This window comes from Arachis ipaensis, chromosome B2, assembly GCF_059453495.1.
Source record: "Arachis ipaensis isolate K30076 ecotype BB chromosome B2, ASM5945349v1, whole genome shotgun sequence".
Taxonomy (NCBI): Eukaryota; Viridiplantae; Streptophyta; class Magnoliopsida; order Fabales; family Fabaceae; genus Arachis; species Arachis ipaensis.
This window is the reverse complement of record NC_142437.1, coordinates 117,801,198-117,826,412: the sequence shown is the minus strand read 5'-3', so window position 1 is coordinate 117,826,412 and position 25,215 is coordinate 117,801,198. Positions and strand designations below refer to the sequence as shown.

The 25,215-nt window shown below is 32.6% G+C and overlaps 1 protein-coding gene across 1 annotated transcript; it reads right to left on the bottom strand.

The window, feature by feature from the left end:
- Positions 1 to 721: 721 nt before the first annotated feature.
- LOC107626019 (uncharacterized) lies at positions 722 to 24,976 on the bottom strand. The gene is made up of 12 exons (XM_088503987.1): positions 24,464 to 24,976; positions 20,373 to 23,257; positions 20,023 to 20,274; positions 19,221 to 19,934; positions 16,810 to 17,643; positions 14,960 to 15,667; positions 12,447 to 13,208; positions 9,421 to 10,062; positions 8,422 to 9,186; positions 6,997 to 7,713; positions 6,042 to 6,875; positions 722 to 1,233 (listed from the first exon to the last, which is right to left on the bottom strand). Exons 2-12 carry the CDS (start codon positions 23,223 to 23,225, stop codon positions 1,225 to 1,227), a joined length of 9,090 nt encoding a protein of 3,029 aa, XP_088360113.1. The 5' UTR covers positions 23,226 to 23,257; positions 24,464 to 24,976; the 3' UTR covers positions 722 to 1,224.
- Positions 24,977 to 25,215: the final 239 nt, after the last annotated feature.

The following is a 25,215-nucleotide window of genomic DNA, read 5'->3' as shown; positions in this document are numbered from 1 at the left end:
TATTATCAGAAGATAGCTCTAAGAAATAAAAGGATTTGGGCTTTAATTTGACGCATGTCTTGAACTTTCTAGTAGTTTATTTTGTACAATGCATCTAAGTATGTTTTACTAAAACACAATTGAGATTATGTATCTTCTTCAATAGAAATTATATATTTAACAAAGACCTGATTTGTCTTACGAAATTGGGCTTCTTTTAATGGATGGTTTTAAAAGAGACATTTTTTATGGAGAATGGCATTACTCTATTTCTTCTAAGATATGCCTATATTGTTAGGTGAAAACTCATCACGTAAAGTTAATAATTGTTAGGTGAAAACTCATCACGTAAAGTTAATAATTGAAAGCCGTTAGATGATTTGACTGATTTGACTAAATTTTTATTTAATGACTCTCAACTATCAATTTCACATAAAATCGACTCCACTTAAGTTTTCCATATTGTTAATTGTTAAGGGATTACAGATAGCTTGGGATTGTTAAGGGATTACAGATGGCTTGGGACCTGGAGATAAAGAAAATCATTTTTGATTGATTCTGTCACAAACATGAGAGGCAGGGGAATCACCCCAATCAGCTGGAGAAGAAGATTTTCCAAATGATAGAGAGGAATTGGAGAGTGGTGTTCCGCCACACCTATAGCCTCACCACATAATATTAAATTGACAACGGAATACAAACATTCTTTTTTTTTTTTTTTACTTTTAAAAAAAGAAAGTAGTTAAAAGTTAAAACAATGAATAAAGCAAAATAAGTAATACAGTTTAACACACTGTTATCATCCATTATCCATGAGTTACAATGCAATCACATTTCACACACATGGCTACACTAACATAGATCATCCTCAACCCTTTTTTTGTCTTTTTTTTTTTTTAACTTATAACCACACCACACATGCACACTTTTTCTTTTAACTTATGACCACGCCACACACATCACATTCACATGCAGTCTTTTTTTTTTTTTAACTTAAAACTACACCACACTTGAACTTTTTTTTTTTCCTCTCTTTTTGATTTGGGTAAACTTATAACCACACTACACACCTGCTCTTTTTTTTTTTTTTACTTTTTTTAATTTTTTTTAGTTTTTTTTTTTTTGAAAAAAAAAATACAACATAAAAGAAGTCAAGTTGACAATATTCCTTCCTCTTCATCAATGTCTTGTCCATGTGGGTATCCTCATTTTGTCTCTAATTCCATTACTGGAATTAGATTCCGCCTAATAAAACTGTTAATATAACAGTGTTAGTTTAAAAAAAGATCAAATAAAAATGAAAAATTGAAACTTAAGTAATATATGCAGTAAAAAAAATTATGGTAATATAACTCTCAACCTTAATTTGGGATCTACTAGAAAGGCAAGAAGACAAACATAAAGGATTTTGTTTTGGACAATAACAATAACAAACAACAACAACAATAATAATAAATCAATCCTGCTACGTTACCAAAAGCATTTCTGCCAACTTCTGCCAACTCTTATTTATAATTGTGTTCAATGGAAGTGTCTTTGTGGATGTGTCTAATAAAAATGTCTTTTTTATGGCTGTGTTTAATAGATGTGTCTTTATAGATATATTTTCTGGATGTATCTTTTATATATGTGTTTAAAATATAATAATTAATTATTATTGGTAATAAGTTGGAAGATAATATGTTGGTACTCTATACAACAACAACAACAACAAAGCCTTGTCCCACTAAGTGGGGTCGGCTACATGAATCAAACGACGCCATTGTGCTCTGTCATGTATCATGTCTACAGAGAGACCGTTTACATGTAGGTCTCGTTTGACCACCTCATGGATGGTCTTCTTAGGTCTTCCTCTGCCTTTCGCCCTTTGTCCATCTTCCATCTCATCTACCCTCCTGACTGGATGTTCTATCGGTCTTCTTCTCACATGTCCAAACCACCTGAGACGCGATTCAACCATCTTTTCCACAATGGGCGCTACTCCAACTCTCTCCCTTATATCTTCATTCCTTATTTTATCCAATCGCGTATGGCCACTCATCCATCTCAACATCTTCATCTCTGCCACACTCAGCTTATGTTCGTGCTCCCCTTTAGCCGCCCAACACTCCGTACCATACAGCATAGCCGGTCTTATAGCGGTGCGATAGAATTTACCTTTAAGTTTTAAAGGCACCTTTTTGTCGCATATAAAACCAGATGCACTCCGCCATTTTGACCAACCTGCTTGGATCCTATGATTTACATCCTGTTCAATCTCTCCATTATCCTGTATGATGCACCCAAGATACTTAAAACTTTTAACTTTTTGTAGGATGTTTTCTCCAATCTTCACCTCTATATTGGGGTTTTCCCTTCTCAAACTGAATTTACATTCCATATATTCCGTCTTACTACGGCTTATGCGCAGACCATATACTTCTAGAGCTTCTCTCCATAACTCCAACTTCTTGTTTAGGTCTTCCCTTGACTCTCCCATAAGGACGATATCATCGGCAAAAAGCATGCACCATGGCACAGGCTCTTGGATGTGCTCTGTAAGTACTTCCAAGACTAATGTGAAAAGGTATGGACTTAAGGATGATCCCTGGTGTAATCCTATACCAATAGGGAATTCCTCTGTCACACCACCTTGAGTCTTCACACTAGTTGTGGCCCCATCATACATGTCTTTAATTGCCCGAATATATGCGATCCTTACTCTCCTCTTTTCTAAAACCTTCCATAAGACCTCCCTTGGTACCCTATCATACGCTTTTTCCAAATCAATAAACACCATATGTAGATCCCTTTTATTACTACGATACCTCTCCATCATCCTTCTTAATAGGTATATCGCTTCAGTGGTAGATCTGCCTGGCATAAATCCAAATTGGTTCTCTGTTACTTGTGTCTCTTTTCTCAACCTCCGTTCTATCACCCTTTCCCATAACTTCATAGTATGACTCATAAGCTTAATCCCTCTATAGTTACCGCAACTTTGTATATCCCCCTTATTCTTGTAGATAGGTACCAAGGTGCTCTTTCTCCACTCATCAGGCATCTTCTTTGACCTTAAAATCTCATTAAAAAGCTTGGTTAACCAGTTGATTCCTTTTTCTCCAAGACCCTTCCAAACCTCAATCGGGATATTATCAGGTCCTACTGCCCTGCCAATTTTCATCTGCTTTAGAGCCTCTTTTACCTCGAAGTCTCGGATTCTTCGATAGTAGTTAAAGTTTTGATCTTCTTCCCTTGTGCATAATCGACCAAGGCTCGGAAGAGTCTTCTGTCCCTCATTAAATAACTCGTAGAAGTAGCTCTTCCACCTTTCATTAATCTTCTCCTCTTGAGCCAACACCTCTCCATCCTTATCCTTTATGCACTTAACCTGATCCAAATTTCTCGTTCTTCTTTCCCGGCTCTTTGCGATTCTATATATACATTTTTCTCCTTCTTTTGTGCCCAAAGACTGGTAGAGACCCTCATATGCTCTTGTTCTTGCTTCACTTACAGCCACTTTTGTCTCTTTCTTAGCCGCCTTATATTTTTCCCAGTTATCTGCATTGCGGCATAAAGACCACTCTTTAAAGCATTCCCTTTTTGTCTTTATCTTTTCTTGTATACTCGCATTCCACCACCAGGACTCCTTGTCTCTTGGTCCTATTCCTTTAGATTCACCAAAACTTTCTTTTGCTGTTCTTCTAATAACTTCTGTCATCTCCCTCCACATCTCTTCCGCGCTTCCGTTCCCATCCCACTTTGCCTCTTCTCCTACCCGTCTTAGGAAGCTTCTTTGTTCCTCACCTTTCATCCGCCACCACCTCGTCCTTGGGTTCTTCGTATGATGTCTTTTCCTCAACTTTTGCTCAACGCGAAAATCCATGACGAGCACCCTATGTTGTGTTGTCAAACTCTCTCCTGGGATAATTTTACAGTTAATGCAAAATTTTCGGTCGACTCTCCTCAACAAGAAGAAGTCGATTTGAGAGCTTGTCATGCCACTCTTATAGGTTATAAGATGTTCGTCTCTCTTTTTAAAACATGTATTTGCAATGAGAAGATCAAAGGTTGAGGAAAAGTCCAAAATAGTTTTACCCTCGGCATTGATCGTCCCGAAACCATGGCCTCCGTGAATACTCCCATATCCAGTCACTTCTCTCCCAACATGGCCATTTAAATCTCCTCCTAAGAAAATCTTGTCTCCCAAAGGTATGCCTTGAACCAAACTCTCTAGATCCTCCCAAAACCTTATCTTGTGTTATTCGTCCGAACCCACTTGCGGTGCATAGGCGCTAATCACATGGAAAGCACCTCTCTCCACCACAAGTTTGATAGAGATGATCCGATCTCCCACCCTTTTGACATCCACTACGTCCTTCTTCCACTGCTTATCCACAATTATTCCAACCCCATTCCTATTTTTCACCTTTCCTGTATACCAAAGTTTGAAACCAGAAGTATCCAACTCCCTAGCCTTTGCGCCAACCCATTTCGTTTCTTGTAGGCACATAACGTTAATCTTCCTCCTTATCATGGTGTCCACCACCTCCATGGACTTTCCTGTTAGAGTGCCTATGTTCCATGTCCCAAATCTCAACCTTCTGTCGCTTAGGCCTTTACCTTTTTCTTTGTGAACTAGCTTATTTACCCTCGTCCGTTCACGAAAACGCGAGAACCCTTGCTCATTTAACACTACATCCGGGCACCGATGCAGCGGCTCTTGCTTTGACACCGTACTCGAGCCATACGGCGCGTTGCTTCCGGGCAACGACCTAGCTTTAGCGCAATAATGTCTTTGATTCATGTCATGGGGGGATTCGGCTATATATATATATATATATATATATATTTTTTACGTTGGTTGCCGAAGAATATGTTGGTACTCTATACTTTTTCATAATAAATTAATAATAGAAACCAAATTTTTGCTTTGAACCTTTCCCAATCATTGCCTCCAATCAGAACATAATTAAAAAATAAAATTAATAAAAGAAGAATAAAGAACAAATTAAATAGCTCTTCAAGGCTTAGTTACAGTATTATTACTCTCATCAAGTGCATCCAGGTTCCAAGATTCAATAACGAAGCAGATTATTTCGGTATATACTATTTAGTCCTATACAGTTAATTAATGAAGTATTTTTTCTAAAATTTAAATAGCAGAATAGAAACTATAAACTAATTTTATATTCTAACAAAGATACTTAAGACTTAACCTAAAGTAAATATTCATCCTAGTAATGTTTTAAACTTAATTAAGAATAAATAAGGTTAACTGATGATTGGGTCAAGATCAAGATTCAAGCAGATATATACGTTTAGGTTTACAACTTGAAGGGATTTTAATACTGGTATATAATAAGTGAAATTTAGGATCAACAAAATAAACCAATAACTCTGTATTGAGGTTGGAAGTGATTACTGATTACTGAATCCAAAAAGCATTTGTGTAATAATGGGAAGTATAAGAAAGAATGAATGATGTATGCCGTTCCAACCATATCTCTAACTAATTAATTAATCATTTCTCTCTCACAGAATCTAGTGGCTAAGACTTCAATTAAATAGAGGTCATAAAACTTTGGGCAGAAACATAATTCCATATGATCTTATGCAACATCCTACGTACCATCTTTTCTCTTGGTAGCTCTGACAATCACTAACATAACTAAGGAGTTTGTTGAATTTGAAACATTCGTAATGGGGTGTGGTGTTAATTAAGCAACTTAATTTGATTTAGGCAAAAAATAATTATAATATTTTACTAATCAAACTATGTATGTGCCACCTTAATTAATTTTTCTTATTGACCAAACTGAAACAAAACATTAGGACTTAGTGGCAACTCTCTTTTCTGTATGCTTACATCTCTGAATTGGCTATAACTAATATGAATAAGAAAAAAAGCATGACATATTAACTTAGTCTAAATTATTTTAACAAATATAAAGGAAAACTGTATTCTAAATTATTTTAACAAATTCAATGATTATGCAGATTGCAGAGTATAATAAAACTGAAAAGAGTAAACTTTAGGCTAATAAGAACTTCAACTTAAGAGAAAGGAATAAAATGCATACCGTCCCTTCAAATGCCTTCCGTACAGCACAGTTAAGATCAACTTCCAATAACACTGTTTTTTTATTCTTCATAAATTCAACTTCTGTTCGCCTGTTGACAATGGCAGCACCTGCACAAAAGCTTTCCATCTTTTGGCAACTGATTAGTGAGAATTTTTCCAGTGATGGGAATTTTAAGGCAACGTTGCCATTGTAAAACCTTCCAAGCTTTGGTAGAGAGCGAAGGAACAGAGTTTTCAGTTCAGAAAATACTATTATCTCCTCTTCAACATTCTCTGATGACTCTTCTGACACTATCTCTTCTAATGATTCACAATCTTTTACTGACATGTGCTTCAGCTGATATAGAGTTCTGCTTGTTGAAGGTGTGAACAAACTCACAAGACCATTGCATTTTGATATGTTTAATTCTATTAGGCTGGAGAACGATACCTTGCTTGGTACTATGCTCTTCAAACAATGACACTGGTCCATTAGTAACTTCTTAAGATTTTTAGAAATGATATCCATCCATGAATGCTCTAACCCAATGGTGCTCAGTTTAGACAGCTTAATCAATTGCAAACATTTTAAATGAGGAAGAATTCCTTCGACACCATCCATGTTGGGACTCTCAGAGCAGAATATCCCTTTGAAAGAGCTACAACTCACAGCAAGATTTTCTATGTTGGGAAGCTGTTGGAGTACTTCATATGGAAAAGTATCTGAATCGTCATGAAAACATTGCAACCGAAGAGCTTCTAATTTTGAAAGGTCATTCACATGAAGCTGCTCATGCCACATCATCATGATCTCCTCCTTGCTCAGTGCTAGAAACTTTAAGTTTGGAATTACCTATTCAAGTAAAAAAAAAATGGGGCAATTAAGCATATATACAGCTACATGATGGTCATAATAATTAATGAATAATAAGACATGGAGGGATATTGTCATAAAATTTAACAAGATATGGAACCTTTTTTGGAAAGAAAATGGCTTGATTCTCTGCTTGTGAACGTTGAAATCTCTGAGACTCTTTCAACTGGTCACAGTGAAATAAGTGCACTTCCTCTAGCTTGGGACATTTTAGCTTGTGCGGTGAAGGATAAAAACATTTCAATTCTGGCAAAGACCATAGTTTTATGGAGGTCAAGCTTCGGAATGCAAACTCTTTAGGAGCACCTTCAACAGATGCTTTATCCTTTGCAACAATTTCCACCAATCTGTCACACTCTGTTACTTCCAGTTTCTCAAGTTTATTTAGATTTTTGGCTACAGAGGTTGGAAACAACCTTTGAAGGCTGTTGCATCTATGAACGTACACTTCTTGAAAGCTCTGAAAGCAACCAATTTGCTGTATAGGATTTGAATCCCAAACATGTTCAAGATTTGGCAAGTCCTCAATAGTCAATTTCTTCAAGGAGAGGACCTTTGTGTCTTTTGCTTCACTTGTCACTTCAAATATTGCTTTTACGGAATCACATTGTCGCACTACCAACTCTTCTAATTTGCATAGCAGACCGAGTATATGAGAAGGTATTACAATAGATGTGAATTCACATTTTTCCACGATCAAAATCTTCAATCTGATGAAGCACAGAGATGGGACTCTAGATGGATCATTCCATATTTCATGTATCCAGGGGTGTTCCTTGAGCTCCAAATCCTTAACTTCCCTTACAAATTTTGCAACCTGCACATGCAATGCTAAATTAATCAGTACACCTCTTAATTGGCTATCCAAAAACTAGTATCATATCTTTATAAAAATGTTAAATTATAAATACATATATAAAATATTTGTGTAAAGCGTATAAAAAGTATATCAGCTAATGTGAAAACTAATGTGAAATTTTGCAACAAAATGATGCATATCATATCTGATTTTAATCCAACATCAAATTATATACCTACATTATATATGCACACACAGAATGTTGATCCAATCCGACCACTGCACTATGTTGGACCAAGACCAGCAAAGCTTTCAAGCTCTCTTTGAGAATTGGGTCTTTTATTTCATTCTTTAATTTATGTTTTTTCTTCTTATTATTATTACAATTCTATGTCCTTGAAACTTGCAATGATGATGTAGTGCCAAATCCTAAGCATGAGAAAGATTAAAACTTGAAGGACTGATTTTCAATCTATTTATTTATATAATACAATATTTTGTTATTAAAAGCGTGCTATGGCAAACCACTTGGCTAAAACTTGTGTTGGTCAACACCAATTCAGGTTATGAATGCTGACAATTAAAGATTGATAAAGTGAGTACATGAACAGGAGCATCCTCCATCCACACAGAATTTGTTGTTATAAACACTTAAAATGGATTGAGAAAAGTTTTATATCTTAAAGAAAAATTAAGAAAGGAGAAAATAAATAAACACATACATACCTCTGTCTTGTAAGTGTTACGAAACGCAGAATTGAGATCAACTTCCAATGGAGTTGTATCTCCAAATTTAAAAGAGACTGCTGACAACTTGTCAGTATTGATAGTACCTTCACAGAAAGTTTCCATCCTTTTGCACTCAATTACTTTCAATTCCTCCAATGATGGCAAGCTTAAGGTAAAACCTCCATTATAAAATCTTCTAAGGTTTTTCGAACGATAAAATTTTAGTTTTTGTAGCTGTTCAAAAACTATCTCATCATGAATTGATTCTTCTCCTTCATTAGACACAATCTCTTGGATAGATTCACAATTAGATATCTCCATCTCTTTGAGTTGAGTTAAACTTTTAGCTGTTGTAGATGTGAACAAATATATCAAACTATCACATTTAGATACAGTCAAATGTGTGAGAGTTTTGAGGATGGATGATTCTCGTATCCAATAGTGTTCAAACCCTATAGAAGTTAGTTCAGAAAGAGAAGCCAACTCCAATTTCTTCAGCTGTGATAGGAATTGAGCATAATTCAAATTAGATCTTTCCGGACAGAATATCTCCTTTATGGAACTATTACTCACTTCGAGACTCTCTATACATGACACCTTTTGAAGAAATGCATATGGAAGTTCATCACACACAAGCTTAATATCAAAGCTCTGCATGTCAGGAACATTTATGATGCAGAAATGGCTTTCCTCACATTCTTCATGTCCAATCATCTTCGCTTCTTTTTCACCAAAAGACAAGTTGATCAACTTAGGAGTAACCTGGACGGAGGAAACGAGGCCATCAATAATGAAAGCAGTTGTCTCAAATTGTTGGAGAAATGACTAAACAAACCAAAAGAAGACAAGGATACCCTAAAAAATCAGGACTTAGTCTTATATCATTAAAACTGTAAAAAGATCACCATTAAGGAGAAAAATATACATATAGCACAACGAATACTTTATGTATGAAAATGTATGACATAAAAAATAGTCAAAACTCGATTTAAGTACCTTTTTGACTTGGTCCTCAATTTGTGGATCATGGCCATTCAGTGACTTCAACAAGACACAATGCAATGAACAGTAAAAACAATTGAAGCTTGGCAAATCCAAGAGTGTCAATGAAGCCAAACAAGGGAACTTAATAAAGTCTGAAATTGCTCCTTCTGGTGTTGCTTCAATTCCTGCAATGATTTCCACCAAGCTCTCACAATGTTTCAACTCTAGATTTTCAAGACTGACAAGATCCTTGGCTACTGATTTTGGGAACAAACTTGTAAGGCTTTTACATGTATCAACACGCACTTGTTCTACAACTTGAAGGTTGAGTATCCCATCAGGATCTTCATTCCAAATGCTATCCAAATTCGGCAGCTTTTCTAATACCAACTCCTTCAGCGAAAATTTAATTGGCGGGAGTGTCTTGTCTTTTGTTATGCATTTCACATCAAATATAGTTTTTACAGAACTACATTTTTGAACTTCCAATTTTCGCATGTTATTTAAAAAAGGAAGCAAATGAAGAGGTATTACTTCGGATAAAAATTCACATTGATACACAACCAGGGACTCCAAATTACCGAAGTATGCTTCAGGGACTGGCAATGAGCCACGCCACATGTCTTGAAAATACAGGCTTTCTCTAAGACCAATCTGCACATGGAAAACAAGAAACTTAATTACTCCAAAGTTACAGTTAATCAGGTTTGAATGGCAGTAATCTCTTAATTATTATTTATTATCTATTTGCCTAACACATGTATTAAGACGTGGTAGTCTAAATTCGGTCTTACATGACTCTCCACACTAGGAGACTTGTGTCAAATCACAAGGGATATATTCATGATGAATGTTATGGTTTCTATGATATTATGCCTAACTTATTAAAATAGGCAAATAAATAATATTTAATAAATTTTTAATATTTTATTTTTATTTTATACATTTTATTTTTTACTTATAAAAGTAAGTTAGGCAATTTAGATACCATAATAAAAAAAAACACCATAAAACTCACCTACATTCATAGCACCAATACATTCATAGACTTTTAAATTTCTTACAGTGCCATAATTATTTACAATACATGTTTTTTTTAAGATAATGAAAAATATTACAAACATATAGTGACCAAAAAATTGTAAATTCTCAATATATAAAAATAGATGGATAAATTTACCCACATTATTTTTAAGATATTTTGTTCTTTCTACTAATGCCATGTCAGCAACATTGCTTACTTGGCAAAATTTTAGAATCAACCACTAAATTTTTGCCAAATCAACTATTATTTCCAAATCAACAAAAAAAATATATACAAAAGAAACTAAAAAAGACATTGAATTCATATCCCTATATTTATTATATTTTACCGTTATAAATAATAAAATAAATTTATAACCCCAATAATTAATTATTAATTTCTATAAATAACTCATTAAATGTAATAAACATCCATATTACAAATGTTATAATAATATTATTAATCATAATAAACTTTACGTTACAAATATTCAAATTACATACTATTTGAACTATTTATACAAGTCTCTTATCACTATTCTTTCAAATAACATCAAATTTTAGCACAAAAAATTTATTTCCGAACTACACAACATCTCAAATTTACTCAATGAAACATCATTCTTTAGACAATATCACCAAACAAACAGACAATTAGTTTATCAAAGTTCGTGTGGTTTGTCTACGGGAAACATTAACACCCACAAATGAAGAGGAACCTCTTTACTTAAAAATGATTATATTAGATGAAAAGATACAAAACAAACATATTTATTGTATTTTTAAATTGAATTTACAAAATAAATACTTTAATTATTTTTGTTTTTTATACTTTTTATATTATTTTATAATACTTTATATATAATTGTATTTTAATATCGTTAAAATTATATTTCTTTCAATATGCTATTCATTATTCCTTTTTTAATAACTTTAAAAAAATAAATGTAATCAATTTTTTTTACTAACACAATACTTATTTTAGGTTCAGAATTCAATTAAAGGTTTCGATCAAAGTGCTACAACAACTTTTGCACTATTTGATGGCGAAGCAAAAAAAATTGTTGGGCACAACTGCTTCAAATCTAGAGACACTCCAAAAAAATAATAATAACATTGAAGCACCACCCCAATTAAAAAATTTGTACAATCTCACACTTATATTTGAAGTCAAAGTAAATGATTTTAATCTCAAAGAAAGTTGTTAACAATACACTATTGGCAAGACATTTGTTCTAACAAAAAATACTGAACCTCAACACCCATTACAACAAATAAAATAGGTAATACTCCAAAAAAAATTACTTATTTAAGACATCATTTTTATTTCTAATTTAAATTATTCATTGATTATAGGAACCAATTTCGCCAACACTAATATCATCAAACAAATATCTCATACCCATCAAGAGATTAAGAAGAAAGAAAATCATACAAATTCAACACACATCTAGAAGTCCATCAACTAAAAGTTTAAAACAAATGACAAAATCAAACCACTAAATAAAAATATCATTTTGTACAGCTCCAACATCCAAATTTTTTGTACTACAAATTATTTTAAATAAAATATCTTTTAAATTTAACTGTAGTTTACACATATTTAATTTAATTTTACAAAACATAACAATTTTTAATATTTATTATATACTATTGTTAATTTATCTTCTGCGCATCGTGCGAGACTCATTCTAGTTGTAAATGAAGTGGAATGGAAACTGAATAAAGTCATGAAATTTAAAAAAATTCACCTAAATAGAAGATGCATATCATGATATCTAAAAGATATTTTTAGTTTAATTTTTAAATGATATTAATAATAAGACTAAATGATATCAAAGTACATAAGGTGGTTCTAGAAAATTTCAATATATAGAGGAGCAATAAATGAAAAATGGTATTAGATAAACAAAAATTTTTGGTTAAAAAATAAATAGCCAAAAACCGACTTGTAGTTCTTGGCATTACTACTTTTCAGCAGAATAATTTTAACTTTGAAAGAATGAAAGACGTACTTCTTTGTTATTGATTTTGCGAATAGTGGTATCAACATCATCTTCCCATTGGACTTCATATGGATTCCAGTAGTTTTGTCCTGAGCTCAACTTGACTGAATCTAGATCTATCTGGATGTGGGGACAGAATGTTGCCATCGTCGAGAGTTTACCAAACATGAATAACTGTTGCAATGATGGAAAACACAAAGTACGTTTGCCTGAGTATAACCATCTCAGCATTGGCAGGTCTCTAAGATGCAGAACCTGGAGCTGCTCAAATATTATGTTCTCATTAGATTCATCATCCTCTTTGCATATTATCTCTCGCATTGATCTACAATTGCTTATCTCCATATGCTTGAGTTGACTCAAACTTTTTGCTGTTGATGATGTGAACAGATACAACAAATCATTGCAATAATTTACAATCAATTTCGTCAGACTAGAGAAAGACACCTTGCTTGGTACTAAGTAGTTCTTTATATAAAAACATGTATTCACTTCCAATGTTTGGATATTATCAAGGATGGGGTGTATCCAAGAGTGATCGAAACCAATGGACTTGAGTCTCAAAAGAGAAGACATGCTTAACCCTTTGAGAGGGAGATGCGATAGGAATTCAACGTAATCAGCCTTAGGTTTTTCCTCAAATAGGACCTCTTCAACCCTTTCTTCTTCTGACTCTTCAAATCCAAGTTTTCCAGACTTTACTTCCCAAGTCAACTTGGCGCCTCTTATATCAAATGATAATTTCTCCAAGCTCTGAAATAGGAGATTAACCTAACAAGCAAAACAAATAAGAAAAATTGCAGGCCACTGTCCATTACTCATTTTAAATCAAAATAAATTAGTTTGAAACCTAACAGTGAATAAATAATGTAATTCATACGGAACTTAATGACATGCTAGAACAAATTTAGAAGTAACATGGGGCCGGAATTTGGACACTAAATTGTTTATTTCATTATACATATCTCATATTTGTTAATGCGGAATATGATATTTTTTCTTTTTAAAAAGAGGATAAATAATCAACTGGACTTCTCAAAGATAGAAATGTTGGGAAATACATTTTCTAAAAATTTGTTTATTCGATTAGTTCTATTTTATTAATGATTTAATTGATATTAACAAAGGAATTTTGGAGATTGATTATCATTCTATTATTCTTGAGGTTCAAAGTTATATTTTGTTAAAAAAATATCAATTTTTTAGTTTACTTGATTTCTTATCATACATACGAAGCTCTAATATATTTTTAGTTTATTATAATAAAACTGATACAGTAATGCTATAATAGTTATATTATATATGCATGCATTTAAAAATATCAATCGCTAAAAAAAATAGAATGTATACAATTTATATAAAGTTAATGTAAAATAATTTTATTTTGACATCACATTGAATATTCCTGCATAGACTAAAAGATTTTTTTTTTCAAATTAAATAATATGAAACTTATTAGGAAGGGAAAAGAACACAAACCACTTTTCATGAAGAAAATAACTTCTTATTAGTTGTTACTAATGAGTAGTATGTGAAAATGGATTCTTTTAATTGTTAAAAAAAATTGAAGGAATAAAATGTCATCTCTAATTTTTTTATTATTCTTTTTTTCATGTTTTTTTTAGTCCCACTTATAAAATTAATGATAAGAAATTACACTTTACTCCTTCAATAATTAAAAAAAATTAAGAGGATCTATTTCCGTAGTATGTTATTTTGGTAAAATAAAGATTATAAAAATAAAGACAATAATAATTAAAAGAAGATAAGGATTGAGTTTTAATAAATTAACAAGTATCATCAAACATTCATCGTCTTATTAGTTATTACTTTGATGTTGACAAGTATTATCGTACATATACATCGAATCAGAAATATTTAAAGTTATTAGAATTTATTATTTTTAACTATTATTTTTAATTATTAATATAATTAAAAATAATAAATTCTGATATCTACTAATATTTTTTTAAAATATACTTTATATAACTCGAGTATATTTCTGATATGCTACAAATCTCCTATGTTTTCAGGTGTACAGGATTTTCGTTGCTCATCAGTTTTACTTTTTGTTAATTATATCAATGACACTAGACAAAAATGTGATTTTCATCCTTTAATTACGGTGTTCTTGTTTCTCACCTATCAATAATTCTTGTTAGGTTATATAAATTTATATCATTGTCTATGGTATAAAATTATGAGTAAATAGTTAAATTAGTTCCTAAACAATCATTCGTTTTTTAAATTGGTCTCTGAAAGATTTTTTTAATCAAATTCGTCTTTTAAAAAATTTAAATTAAACATGTTAGTCCTTCCATTATTTTGTTTATTGATTATGTCAAAATTTACTAATGTGATACTTTAAATAACACCCTAACACACCTAAAAATTTTAATTGACTATTAACATAATAAATGTAAAAAAAAAAAAAATCTTTTGAGACCAATTTAAAGAACGAATTATCTTTCAGGACTAATTTAACCATTTAGTTATAAGATTATAAACAAAGTCATTGTTACCTGTTCAAGTGGTGGAACTATAACTTGCTGGTCTATGTAAGCCTCTGCCTCTTCACAATTGAATATCATCCATTTACAAGCTTGTATATATAATCTTTTTAGCTTTTGAAATTGAAGCTTGTGTAGTCCCGGATAAAAGTATTTGAGCAGTGGCACTCCTGTTAGGCACAGGGAAGTCAGAGAACCAAACACAATCGATATGGTGTCTTCTAATTCTGAGGTTGTTTTATCCTCTGAAAAGATTTTTACCAACTGCTCACAGTTTTTTATTGAAAGATTGTTCATGGCAAGACCTTTAGTTATAGATGATGGAAACACATATTCAAGACTATCACATCTATCAATGCTGAAATCTTGCAGAGCTTGAAGGTGAAAAGTTCCTTTGGGATCTTTATCCCACACATGTTTCAAATTTGGTAGATTCTCTAATGACAAGTTTTTCAAACCAGACATGCCCATTGCTTTTGTCACTTGCTTATTGCTAATGTCATCCATATTAAAGATAACTTGCACTCCATGGCAATCGGATACTTGCAGATCTTCCAAATTCTTAAAGCAATGAAGCAAATGAGATGGAATTACATGCACAACATAACCACATCTCTTCAGAACCAAAGATTTTACATTCTGAAACCTGTTCACTTGCACCAAGGTTTTGTCACACCATACTTGTTTTAACTCCGGATGATTGGAAAGCTCCAAATGAACCTATAAAATAATAATTGGAAAAAGAAAAAAGATCACTTATTTGTTTTTAAAATGTGTTTACAAAATCTTCATTTCTTTTGGTGAACTTTCAAGAACTGCATTTAAAATTTTATGAGCCATGTAAATGATCTGGGGATTAGTGTCTGGCGGTATGGAAAAATTTTTCTACATAAACAAATTGTTTAAATGCAGAATACTGAGAAAAGTACTGTCGAGATTCATATATATATATTAGGATTTCTAATTTATTTTTTTAATTTCTAAAATAAATAAAATTTTAAATTTTTCTTGCCCTTTTAATGTTTTAAAAAATATATATATATAGATTTTTACTTTTTTAAGTATTAAGAGAATTATTAAAAAAATGAATTAGATGCTCAATCATACATCTATATATATGTATAGTAATTTATATTTTATACAAATGACTAATTTTGTTATTGATTTTTTGTATATACCTAATATATTTCAAATATAAAATTACAAAATTTTACAAATGATGAAATATAAAAGGCTTGTTTGGGTGAGCTTTTAAGAAAATATCTTTTTTTGAAAATTTTTTTTTAAAAGATCTTATGGAAAAATAAAAGTAATTTTATGTTTGGGTATCTCAGCAAAAAGATCCTTTTATTTATCAATTATGTTTGGGTATAACAATATAAAAGTACTTTTTTATTTATTTATTATATGAAAAACATCTTTTTTTTAAGAAAAAAAGATCTTTTAAAAAAAATATAAATTACAACTTCTCAAAAAAGATGTTTTTTTATTTTTCTAGTGCTTTTACTTTTACTACTAGAAATTTACCAAACACACTACAAAATAAAAAAAAAGATTTTTTTTATTAAAATAATAACGCTCAAACAATCACAAAAAAAAATATATAATTCAGAATATAAATAAAGAATTCAATTTTAGTATGGTGTATGTCAAAACAACACTAGTATAAAAAGTTGAAAAAGAAGTTTACTTCGATCTTGCCTATTTATTTCATTCTTGATAAGAAAAAACAAATGATTTTAATTCAATATAAAATTATAAAGTATCAATTTAGTTCAATATAAGCTAGTCAAACCTTTTTAAAATACCAAATCCAAGTGGAGGAGGATTAAGAAATAAGAACCAAGAAGGAAATGGAATACCTTATCTGCAAACACCATTTGAATGGTGGCATTCAAGTCACCTTCCCAATACCCTTTTCCTTCCTCGTCAGAACTTTCACTGGCAAGTACACATTGTAGCCTGGGTGCTCTTATGCGCTTTGCAGTGAACGTTTTCATCTTGGGGCAATCTCTCAGAATCAATTTTTCCAACGACGGCACCGAAAACTCACAATTTGCGATGCTACAGAAACTTGTAAGGTTGCTGAGTTGTTCAAGTTCTATAGTTATCAAGTTGGCAAAGACAATTTTAATGCCCTCGTCATTTTCCTGCTCATCCTTGGTAACTATTTCATTTAATTGACGACAATAGTTTACCTTCAAGGTGGTGAGTTGAACCAAGCTCTTTGCCGTTGAACATGCCATTAGAGTTTTCAATTCATCACAAGAATATACTTGCAAGTATGTCAAGTGAGTGAAGGACACCGAAGAATGTGCCAACCTCCTCAATGTGCGACAATCCGTTAAGACCAAGCGGTGCAGTGATCTCTGAAGAGCAGGATCTCTTTCAAATCCAATATCCTCCACATTTGAAGTGTTCAAAATCAATTCCTTAAGCAGTAATACTGTTCCCAACCTTTGCTGAGGACCGGTGTTTCCACTTGGCACGAACTCTCGAATCCCCCAAGAAATACTCGATTCCAAAATTTGCAGATTAGGAATGGTGTGGAGGAAGCAGTATAAAGTCTCATCAATGCTCGCCCATTCCTCCAAGTGAAGGTGTGTCAAAGAGTTCAAGCGGTACTTGCCTCTGTTGCTCACTAACCACCGCACGTTTCTTGAGTCGATATGAAGATGCTCCAACTTGAAAATTACCTGTACATCAATTCAAAATTACTTTTATCTTATCAATCTTTGTTTTTCCTATGTTATAAAAGCAGGTTTTTTATTACACCAAATTATCGGATATAATATTTGTGAACTAAATTTGAACTTACTTGGATTTAGAAAAATAAATGAGAATGAAAAAAATAAAAAATATAAATATAAAATTATGAATTAATTTTATAATTATGATATATATTTGAATGTATTTAATAAAAAAATGTGACAAATTTAAACTTACTTGAAAGAGTTTTCGTTAATTTATCTATTTTTATTATATAAAAATTGATACTTAAGTTCTTTTATATTGTGTTTAAGCCATATTTCTTCTTCTAACGATGACATGTTAACAACTTTGCTTACTTGACAAAACTTGAAAATCAATCAATCATCTGTTAGTAAAAAATTTTTAAAAAATAAAAAAAAATAAACTTATCTATTATTATTCAATTAACCCATAAAGTATTAATTAAATACAATAAATACACATTAAAAGTGTCATAATATAAAACTTAGCTTGTATTTAATTAGTACCTTATGTTTTAATTGAATAATAATAAATAACTTTTTCTTTGTCTATTTATACATGTTACATAAGATTCTTTATTTTCGTACTTGTATTTAATTAGTATTTTATGTTTTAATAATAATAGATAAATTTTTTTCTTTTTAATTTTTTAAAAATCTCTTACTAAAAAATGATTGGTTAATTTTTAACTTTTGGCAAGTAAGTAAAATTACTGACATGACATCGTTAGAATTTAAAAAGAGAAATATGAGTTAAACACAATAAACAAATTTAGATATCAATTTTTATATAATAAGAATAGATTAAGCTACTGACACTTAAAAAATCGATTTTTCTTAGAGCTATCAAACGAGCGAATGAATTGAATTCAAGCTGACTCGTCAGAAGCGACGAACCATAACTAAAATTATTGTCTGTTTTAGTAAATATAAGAAATTTGCATTTATGAGCTAGAAAAAATTTTCTTGTAATTTGTCTATATCTCTATAATCAAATATGTTTTATACTAACTGTTTATGTATTTTTATTTTCAATATATATTGTCTTCACTATTTTAGAAAGTACAGAAAATATAAGAACTTTTTGCTTTATGTCTTCATATTCAAATTAACTTTTATCTCTATTATCTACAGTTTTTTTTTTTAAATCTTAGAGATAATATCCAAAAACAATTTAGGTATTAAGAGAATATAATGGAAATTTATAGCAAAAACGGAAATGACTTAGAAGAAAATTTCACCATTATCTTTAAATATTTTCTATGAGTTTTGTTAATAAATGTCTCTGAAACATTTGTTAAGAAGCTGAATAACAAAGCAAAATAACTTTATTAAAAAGATAAGATTTTGAAGATTTAATGATATTAAATGCATATAAATTTTCTATTCCATAAAATTGTTTGAATTTTATATTCAAAATAAGTGTCGTACTCGTAACCAAATTTCTTTTTATATTTATGAATATTAGTGGTAGATATGATTATATGAATGGAGCAAGTCAGCAAACAATTAAGTCATAAGTTTTGCTAATCACTTTATACCTTTTCAGCCGATAAGAATGCTATTTCTTCTTCATTGGCACTTTCTGTTTTGAATATTTCCAGATTTGGACACGCAGTCACTGTCAGTTGCTTCAATTTTGGACACTCTACAATATGTCTCCCTTTGTAGAAACACCGAATGCTTGGTAACTTACTAAATGACATGGAGACTACTTCTGGAAACTTCAATGGTGGTTCATTGCTTGTTTCTGATCCTGTATCCCAAGCAATGATTTCCTCCAATTCATGACTTGAGGTTATCGAAAAGCTTTCTAGTTTTCCAAGATCCTTGGCTATAGAAGCTGGCAACACATTTCTCAATGTGTTACAATCAGAAATCTTTATGCTCTGCAAATTTGCGAAGTTAACCACTCCTTTTGGATCTACACTCCACACTTGCTTTAGATATGGGAGATAACGCAAATCAATGAGCTCCAATAATGCAGATTTTGTGTCATTTTGTTGCGGAGGATGTCTACTTTCGAAAATGAATTCCACCGACTTACACCAATAAACCTTTAAGCTTTTTAAATGCATATACCAGCATTTCGTGTGATCAGGAAAAATCTTGTCAAGCTTATTGCAATAGTTAATATTGACAGAAACGAGACTAGGAAATGAATCTGCACTGACTTCGTCTTCACCTGGCCATATTTTCTGTAACATCTCCATTGAAAACAATTCGATTTCCTCCAACTTAGGAAAGATACAAACCTGTTTTGATGTAAAAACAAGTCATTTGACACAATGATGAGCATTGCAAATAAAATGCATTAGCACAAAACATAGAAGATGTACGCACCTTTGAACACTCATTCTTATTTCCTCCGATGATGAATAACTTCTCCATCAGTGGACAACTACCTATGGAGATGCTTTTTAGTTTATTCAGACAACGAGCCACAGACAATGAGCATAAATATGTCAAGTTACAACAGTCGTCCAAAGTTAGTTTTATTAAGTTTTGAAACCAATCATTTGAAGGCCAATTGTTCCATATCCGATGGATCTTGATTGAGAACAACTTCAAGATCTCTAACTTTGGAATTTCTACCTGCAGGAAAAAAAAAATACACACACCATGTTATTTTGTTGGAATCACTATGCTAAACTGTTAAATACATATTATTTTAAGCTTTTGGAAAGCCATACATTTTCTTCAAAGAGACTCTTCTCATCTTCTGCTGGGAGGATTTCCCTGTCATCGATCTCGCAAAAACTGACAAATGATGGTAACTTCTGTAACGTCAAAGAGCATAACTTATAAAGCACAACTTTGTTGGATCCTTCTCCTTCCTCCCCAACAACTGCTTGTAGAGAATCGCAGTCAGAGACATAAATTGTTTCCAGACTAGTAAGAAATTTGACAATGTAAAAGAAGAATATGTTCTTCAATTGGGGGCACATTTGCACTTTGATTGTCTTTAGTCTAGAGAATGAGGAATTTGTAATAGGACTGCAACATATGTTCTTTATGTTCTTTAGGTTGAACAGGCTGAGGAACTCTAAACTAGGAAAAGCATCCTGGGGTTGTGACAGCTCCATTGAGTTCACAATATACTCAATGCCCTTGTTATTTGCGATTGACAAGTGCTTCAGATCTGGAAATCCATTGAGATTTAGTTCATAAAATGCATTTTGAACTCCATGTAGTTCTCCCAACAGCAAATTCACCACTCCTTTGAATAGCAATTTGACTCCTTTTAGGGAGTGAATATCCATGCCACGCTCTAGCTGCAATGCCAAAGACCTTGAAGCTTCATATTTATTAGGTATCTTAAAATCCTCAATTGAAATTGTCTCAAAGTCTCCAATCACAATCTTGTAGTCATTCAACTCGTGAAAGAACAAGTCTGCTGGTAAAACTTCAGCACTAGGGATGCAAACATCTATAGAATTCAATTGATGCAAATGTTTCAGTTCGGAAAGAACTGAAGTTTGACTACGATTTACTTCTTCCTCCACCTCCATTTTTGTCAAGCTGTTTCTTATATGCAGTTCCTCCAAACTAGTGAAACTCGATAAAGAAAGAGGTCGAGTCAATCTGCTTATTGAACAATCGCTAATGTCTAGCAACTGTAATCTGCATAAGCCTTCTAACTCTGTTGGCCAATCTTCAATTCTAGATCCTGAAAGGCTAAGAATTCTTAAATTTTTCAATTTATTTATAATCGACAAGTTACCTAGAGTGCAGTTCTCCAAACAAAGCATTCTGAGGTTCGATAAGCATTTGATTGAAGACGGTAGACTTGGTAGATGAATCCCAGATAATACTAGTACTCTGAGTTCTTCCATTTTTTCAAAAAACCTGTCTGGTATTTCCAAACTTGAATCATCAGTATCAATATGGAAGAATTTGAGTTGAGGAGAGTTCAAGACTTCTGGGAGTTCAACCACGATTTGACTCTTGTATAGATGAATTCCAGTGCAGCTCTGAAGTTCTTTCTTGTGAGGCCAGACATCCAACGTTTTATTTCTCAGGATAAATACATTCTGATTCTTGCACGCCATAGACAGAGCAGCATCTCGAATTATATCATGCATATTGAAACTGTCGTTGGAAGTACTATCCAACAAGCCTAAATCTTTTAGCTTCTGGATTGACTCAGATATGGTCTTGTGGGCATCCCTCAGTGTATGGACATCTTTAAGTGTGCCCAAACCATAGCAGTACTTCACCAAGTCAGCAATTAATGATGGATGACCCATTTGAGCACACATTAGGAAAGTGGACTTGAGCTCCTCACTTGCTAGAAGATCATAGCCCATCATTACATGTTTCTCCATGTACTTTTGCACTTCATTCGATTCTTGTTGGTTTTTGAGCCTTTCTAGTTCGCCTTCCCACTCTGACTCGCTCTTGTTCTGTAACGACTTTCCGACTAGAATAACTGCCATTGGTAATCCTGCACAGTACTTGTGAAGAGTTTCTGGCTTGAACTTGGGATTTTCATTTGACAATCCAACCACCTTCTTGAATAATGTCAAAGTTTCTTCAATGTCTAACTCGGGGACAAGAACAACTGATTTTTCTTTAACATTCATTTTATTGCGTAACACCTCTTTATACCTTGAAGTGATGAAAATTTTACATCCCCTGGTTGTCGTTTGCTCTTCCCCCTCCGTTCTTTCTTGGCGCATCACGTGGCTTGAAACATCATCATTATCAAATGGAATCCCGATCTCATTCAAGTCCAATTCATCCCAAAGGTCATCCAGGATTACAAGGGTATTCTCCTTTTTCAGCCTCTTTCTCAAAAGTGCTGCTCTCCCCTTCTGACCTTCATCTCCAAAAGTTAATCCTAAATGGTCGGCAATATCTTGTTGAACCTTTTGAAGGTCTGGATCTTTTTTTACAGTTGCCATGGCCACCTTGTCAAACCTGCCCTTGGCTTGCTTTGCAATTTGTTGGATCAGAGAGGTCTTGCCCACTCCACTAGGTCCATGTAGTCCAACAATTCTCACCGTTGAATCTTTTAACTGCTCCATGACCTTCTCAATCGTACCTTTCCTTGATTCAAATTTGAGGTAGTCATCACCAGATGGATTCCTATCCTCAAACGTGGGAGCTTGTCGATAAGAAATATTTGCACTGTCAGGAGTTTCATCATTAAGCTCTTTGATTGCCGGTGCCAATATCTTTGCTTTCCGGCCAAGTTGACGCCTGTGCCACAAAAAAGGGAGAGCCCCGCTAGAGCATCCCCCGGCAAAGCAACTTGTCTTGGACTTGAGGGTTCTGTCATCGCGAAACTCCTTACTTTCTTCCCTCTTTGCCGCCACCCTGTTACGCCAATCTTGAGTAGTAGGTGTGATTTCTTCTGCATTGTTTTCTGCAGCATCAACTAGTTGCCTCACTGTTAGCTCATTCTGCTCAAGTTTCCCGTCGAGTTCTTTTAGACCCTCAACATAATCTTCGTAATTGATAATATAATCAATTTGTCGAATACTCGCTTCCAGGAGTAAGTCAACAGCTTTCTCTAACGGTTTACACATAAGGTTTCCCATTCTTCTGGGTTTTCTACCAATGTATCTCCATCCTGTAAAATAACATGGAAACAAACTATGAAGGCCAACTAATGGAGGAAATTAAATTAAAATACATGAGATATCTACCAAAAATTTATAAGGACACAATATACTTTAGCCTATATTTTTAAAGATTAATGACTAATTGATGATCAAAATAATAAATTCTAATAGTCACTTAGTATTTTTCAAAAATGATATGAATAGATAAAATTACTTTCATGAAAAAACAAACATGACATTGTTTTTTCTTAAAATTAAATCACTATTTACGGTACGGTAAAGACAGAGACAAAATTAATGATATCCATATTTTTTAAAACAAATATTTTAAAGTTGAAAAAGAAAATATATAGAACAATTATTTTAAAATAGTATGTAGAAGTATAAGTACTATCCGAGTCCGAGACAACCCAAGGTATAACAAATCACAATCATATCGATCCTTTCAAGAAAAAAAAAATCACAATCATAAGCTTTTCTCCAAGTGATCTTTTATTAAAATAAGAGGTGACCTTTTTCGGATTACTCTCTAACATGGACCAAAAATATCTTTACGTTGTAAAATAATAATAATAGAGGAGTAGTAGATATAAAATTATGCAGAGAGAATAAGAAAATTATTACTAATATTAATATAGTATCATTAAATATACTTGAACGTCAAATATTTATACCATATATTTTTTATATAATATATTCATCATATCACAATTATAACCACTATTTACAAATACAAAATGCATTTTAGTTTGTTTTGTATTTGATGTATTTCATAAGGTATTTCATAACCTATTTATAGGTAAATTTATGATATAAAAGTCATTACACATGTTTGGGAAATTTAACAAAATAAATTAGATGGAGTATATTTAATACATAATTAAATATTATAATTAATAGAGTCACCAAAAAAATATCTAATTAATATTTAATAGAATAAAATACATGCATAAATCAAACACATACTAATATTATAAGAAAGTCTCAAAACAAATAATATTATATGTATGTCTTTATTCATATATTTATATAAATCAAATTTATTGAATTTAAATTAGATCTTTTAGTACTAAATCAAATTAAATAAATTTAAATTAGTAGTGTTTTATATATGTATATAAATCAAATTTATTGAATTAAATTAGCCATAATGCTAACTACTAGTAAATTAAATATATATAAATTGAATCTAGTTGATTAGATTTACTACCTACCATGAAAATAAGGAAAGTCAAGGGTTCATATGACCATAGTGAAGACGAAGGCGAAGGAGCTGGCAAACACAGTGAAAGGTTTAGGAACGAGGCAACAGATGCCAACGAAGTTACAGACAACACGACAGCAGAGACGAGAAGAGGGAAACCAAGGCCAAGCTATCCAAGCACGGGAAAGCAGAGACTGGCGAGGGAAAGGCAGCAGCGAGGGCGAGCCACGCCAGACGAGGATGCGATGGCAACGGCGAGCCAAACCGAACAAGGTCGTGACGACGACGACGAGAGACACACAGGAACAAGGAGACACCACAACGCAGTGCAGGCGAGCCACAGACGGAGGTGACGACATAGTGACAGAGACGCACCAGAGCCAATGAGGAGCCGGCGATCGTTAGTGAGAGAATGTGAGAAAGTGTGGACTCTAGAGTTCTGGACTTCAGGGGAAGTTGAGTGAGATTGAGAGAGTATGGTGGGGAAGGAACGAGGGTTCAAGGTGTTAGGTTAGGTTTTTTTTAACAAGCAAAACGACGTCGTTTTGGGCAAGGTGGGTAAACAAAAAGGTGTGTCAAAGCGGCCGGTTATTAAAACTGACAGTTCACCCGTTTTTATCAAAACCAGCCGGTCTGAACCAGTTTTCATCGGTATTTTTCTTCTACAATCAGATATCTGGACCAACCTTGTGACTGATTCGTCGGTTTTTCAGCTGATCGGCCGATTCGGTCCAATTCTGACGACTATGGCAGAAATATATC

Excerpts from the sequence above, each read along its gene's own strand:
- LOC107626019 (XM_088503987.1), bottom strand. The coding sequence starts at position 23,225 with ATGGGAAACCTTATGTGTAAACCGTTAGAGAAAGCTGTTGACTTACTC. Across the intron at positions 19,935-20,022 it reads ATAAGAATGAGTGTTCAAAG|GTTTGTATCTTTCCTAAGTT; the intron begins GTGCGTACATCT and ends ACATCAAAACAG. Across the intron at positions 15,668-16,809 it reads AAATGGTGTTTGCAGATAAG|GTTCATTTGGAGCTTTCCAA; the intron begins GTATTCCATTTC and ends ATTATTTTATAG.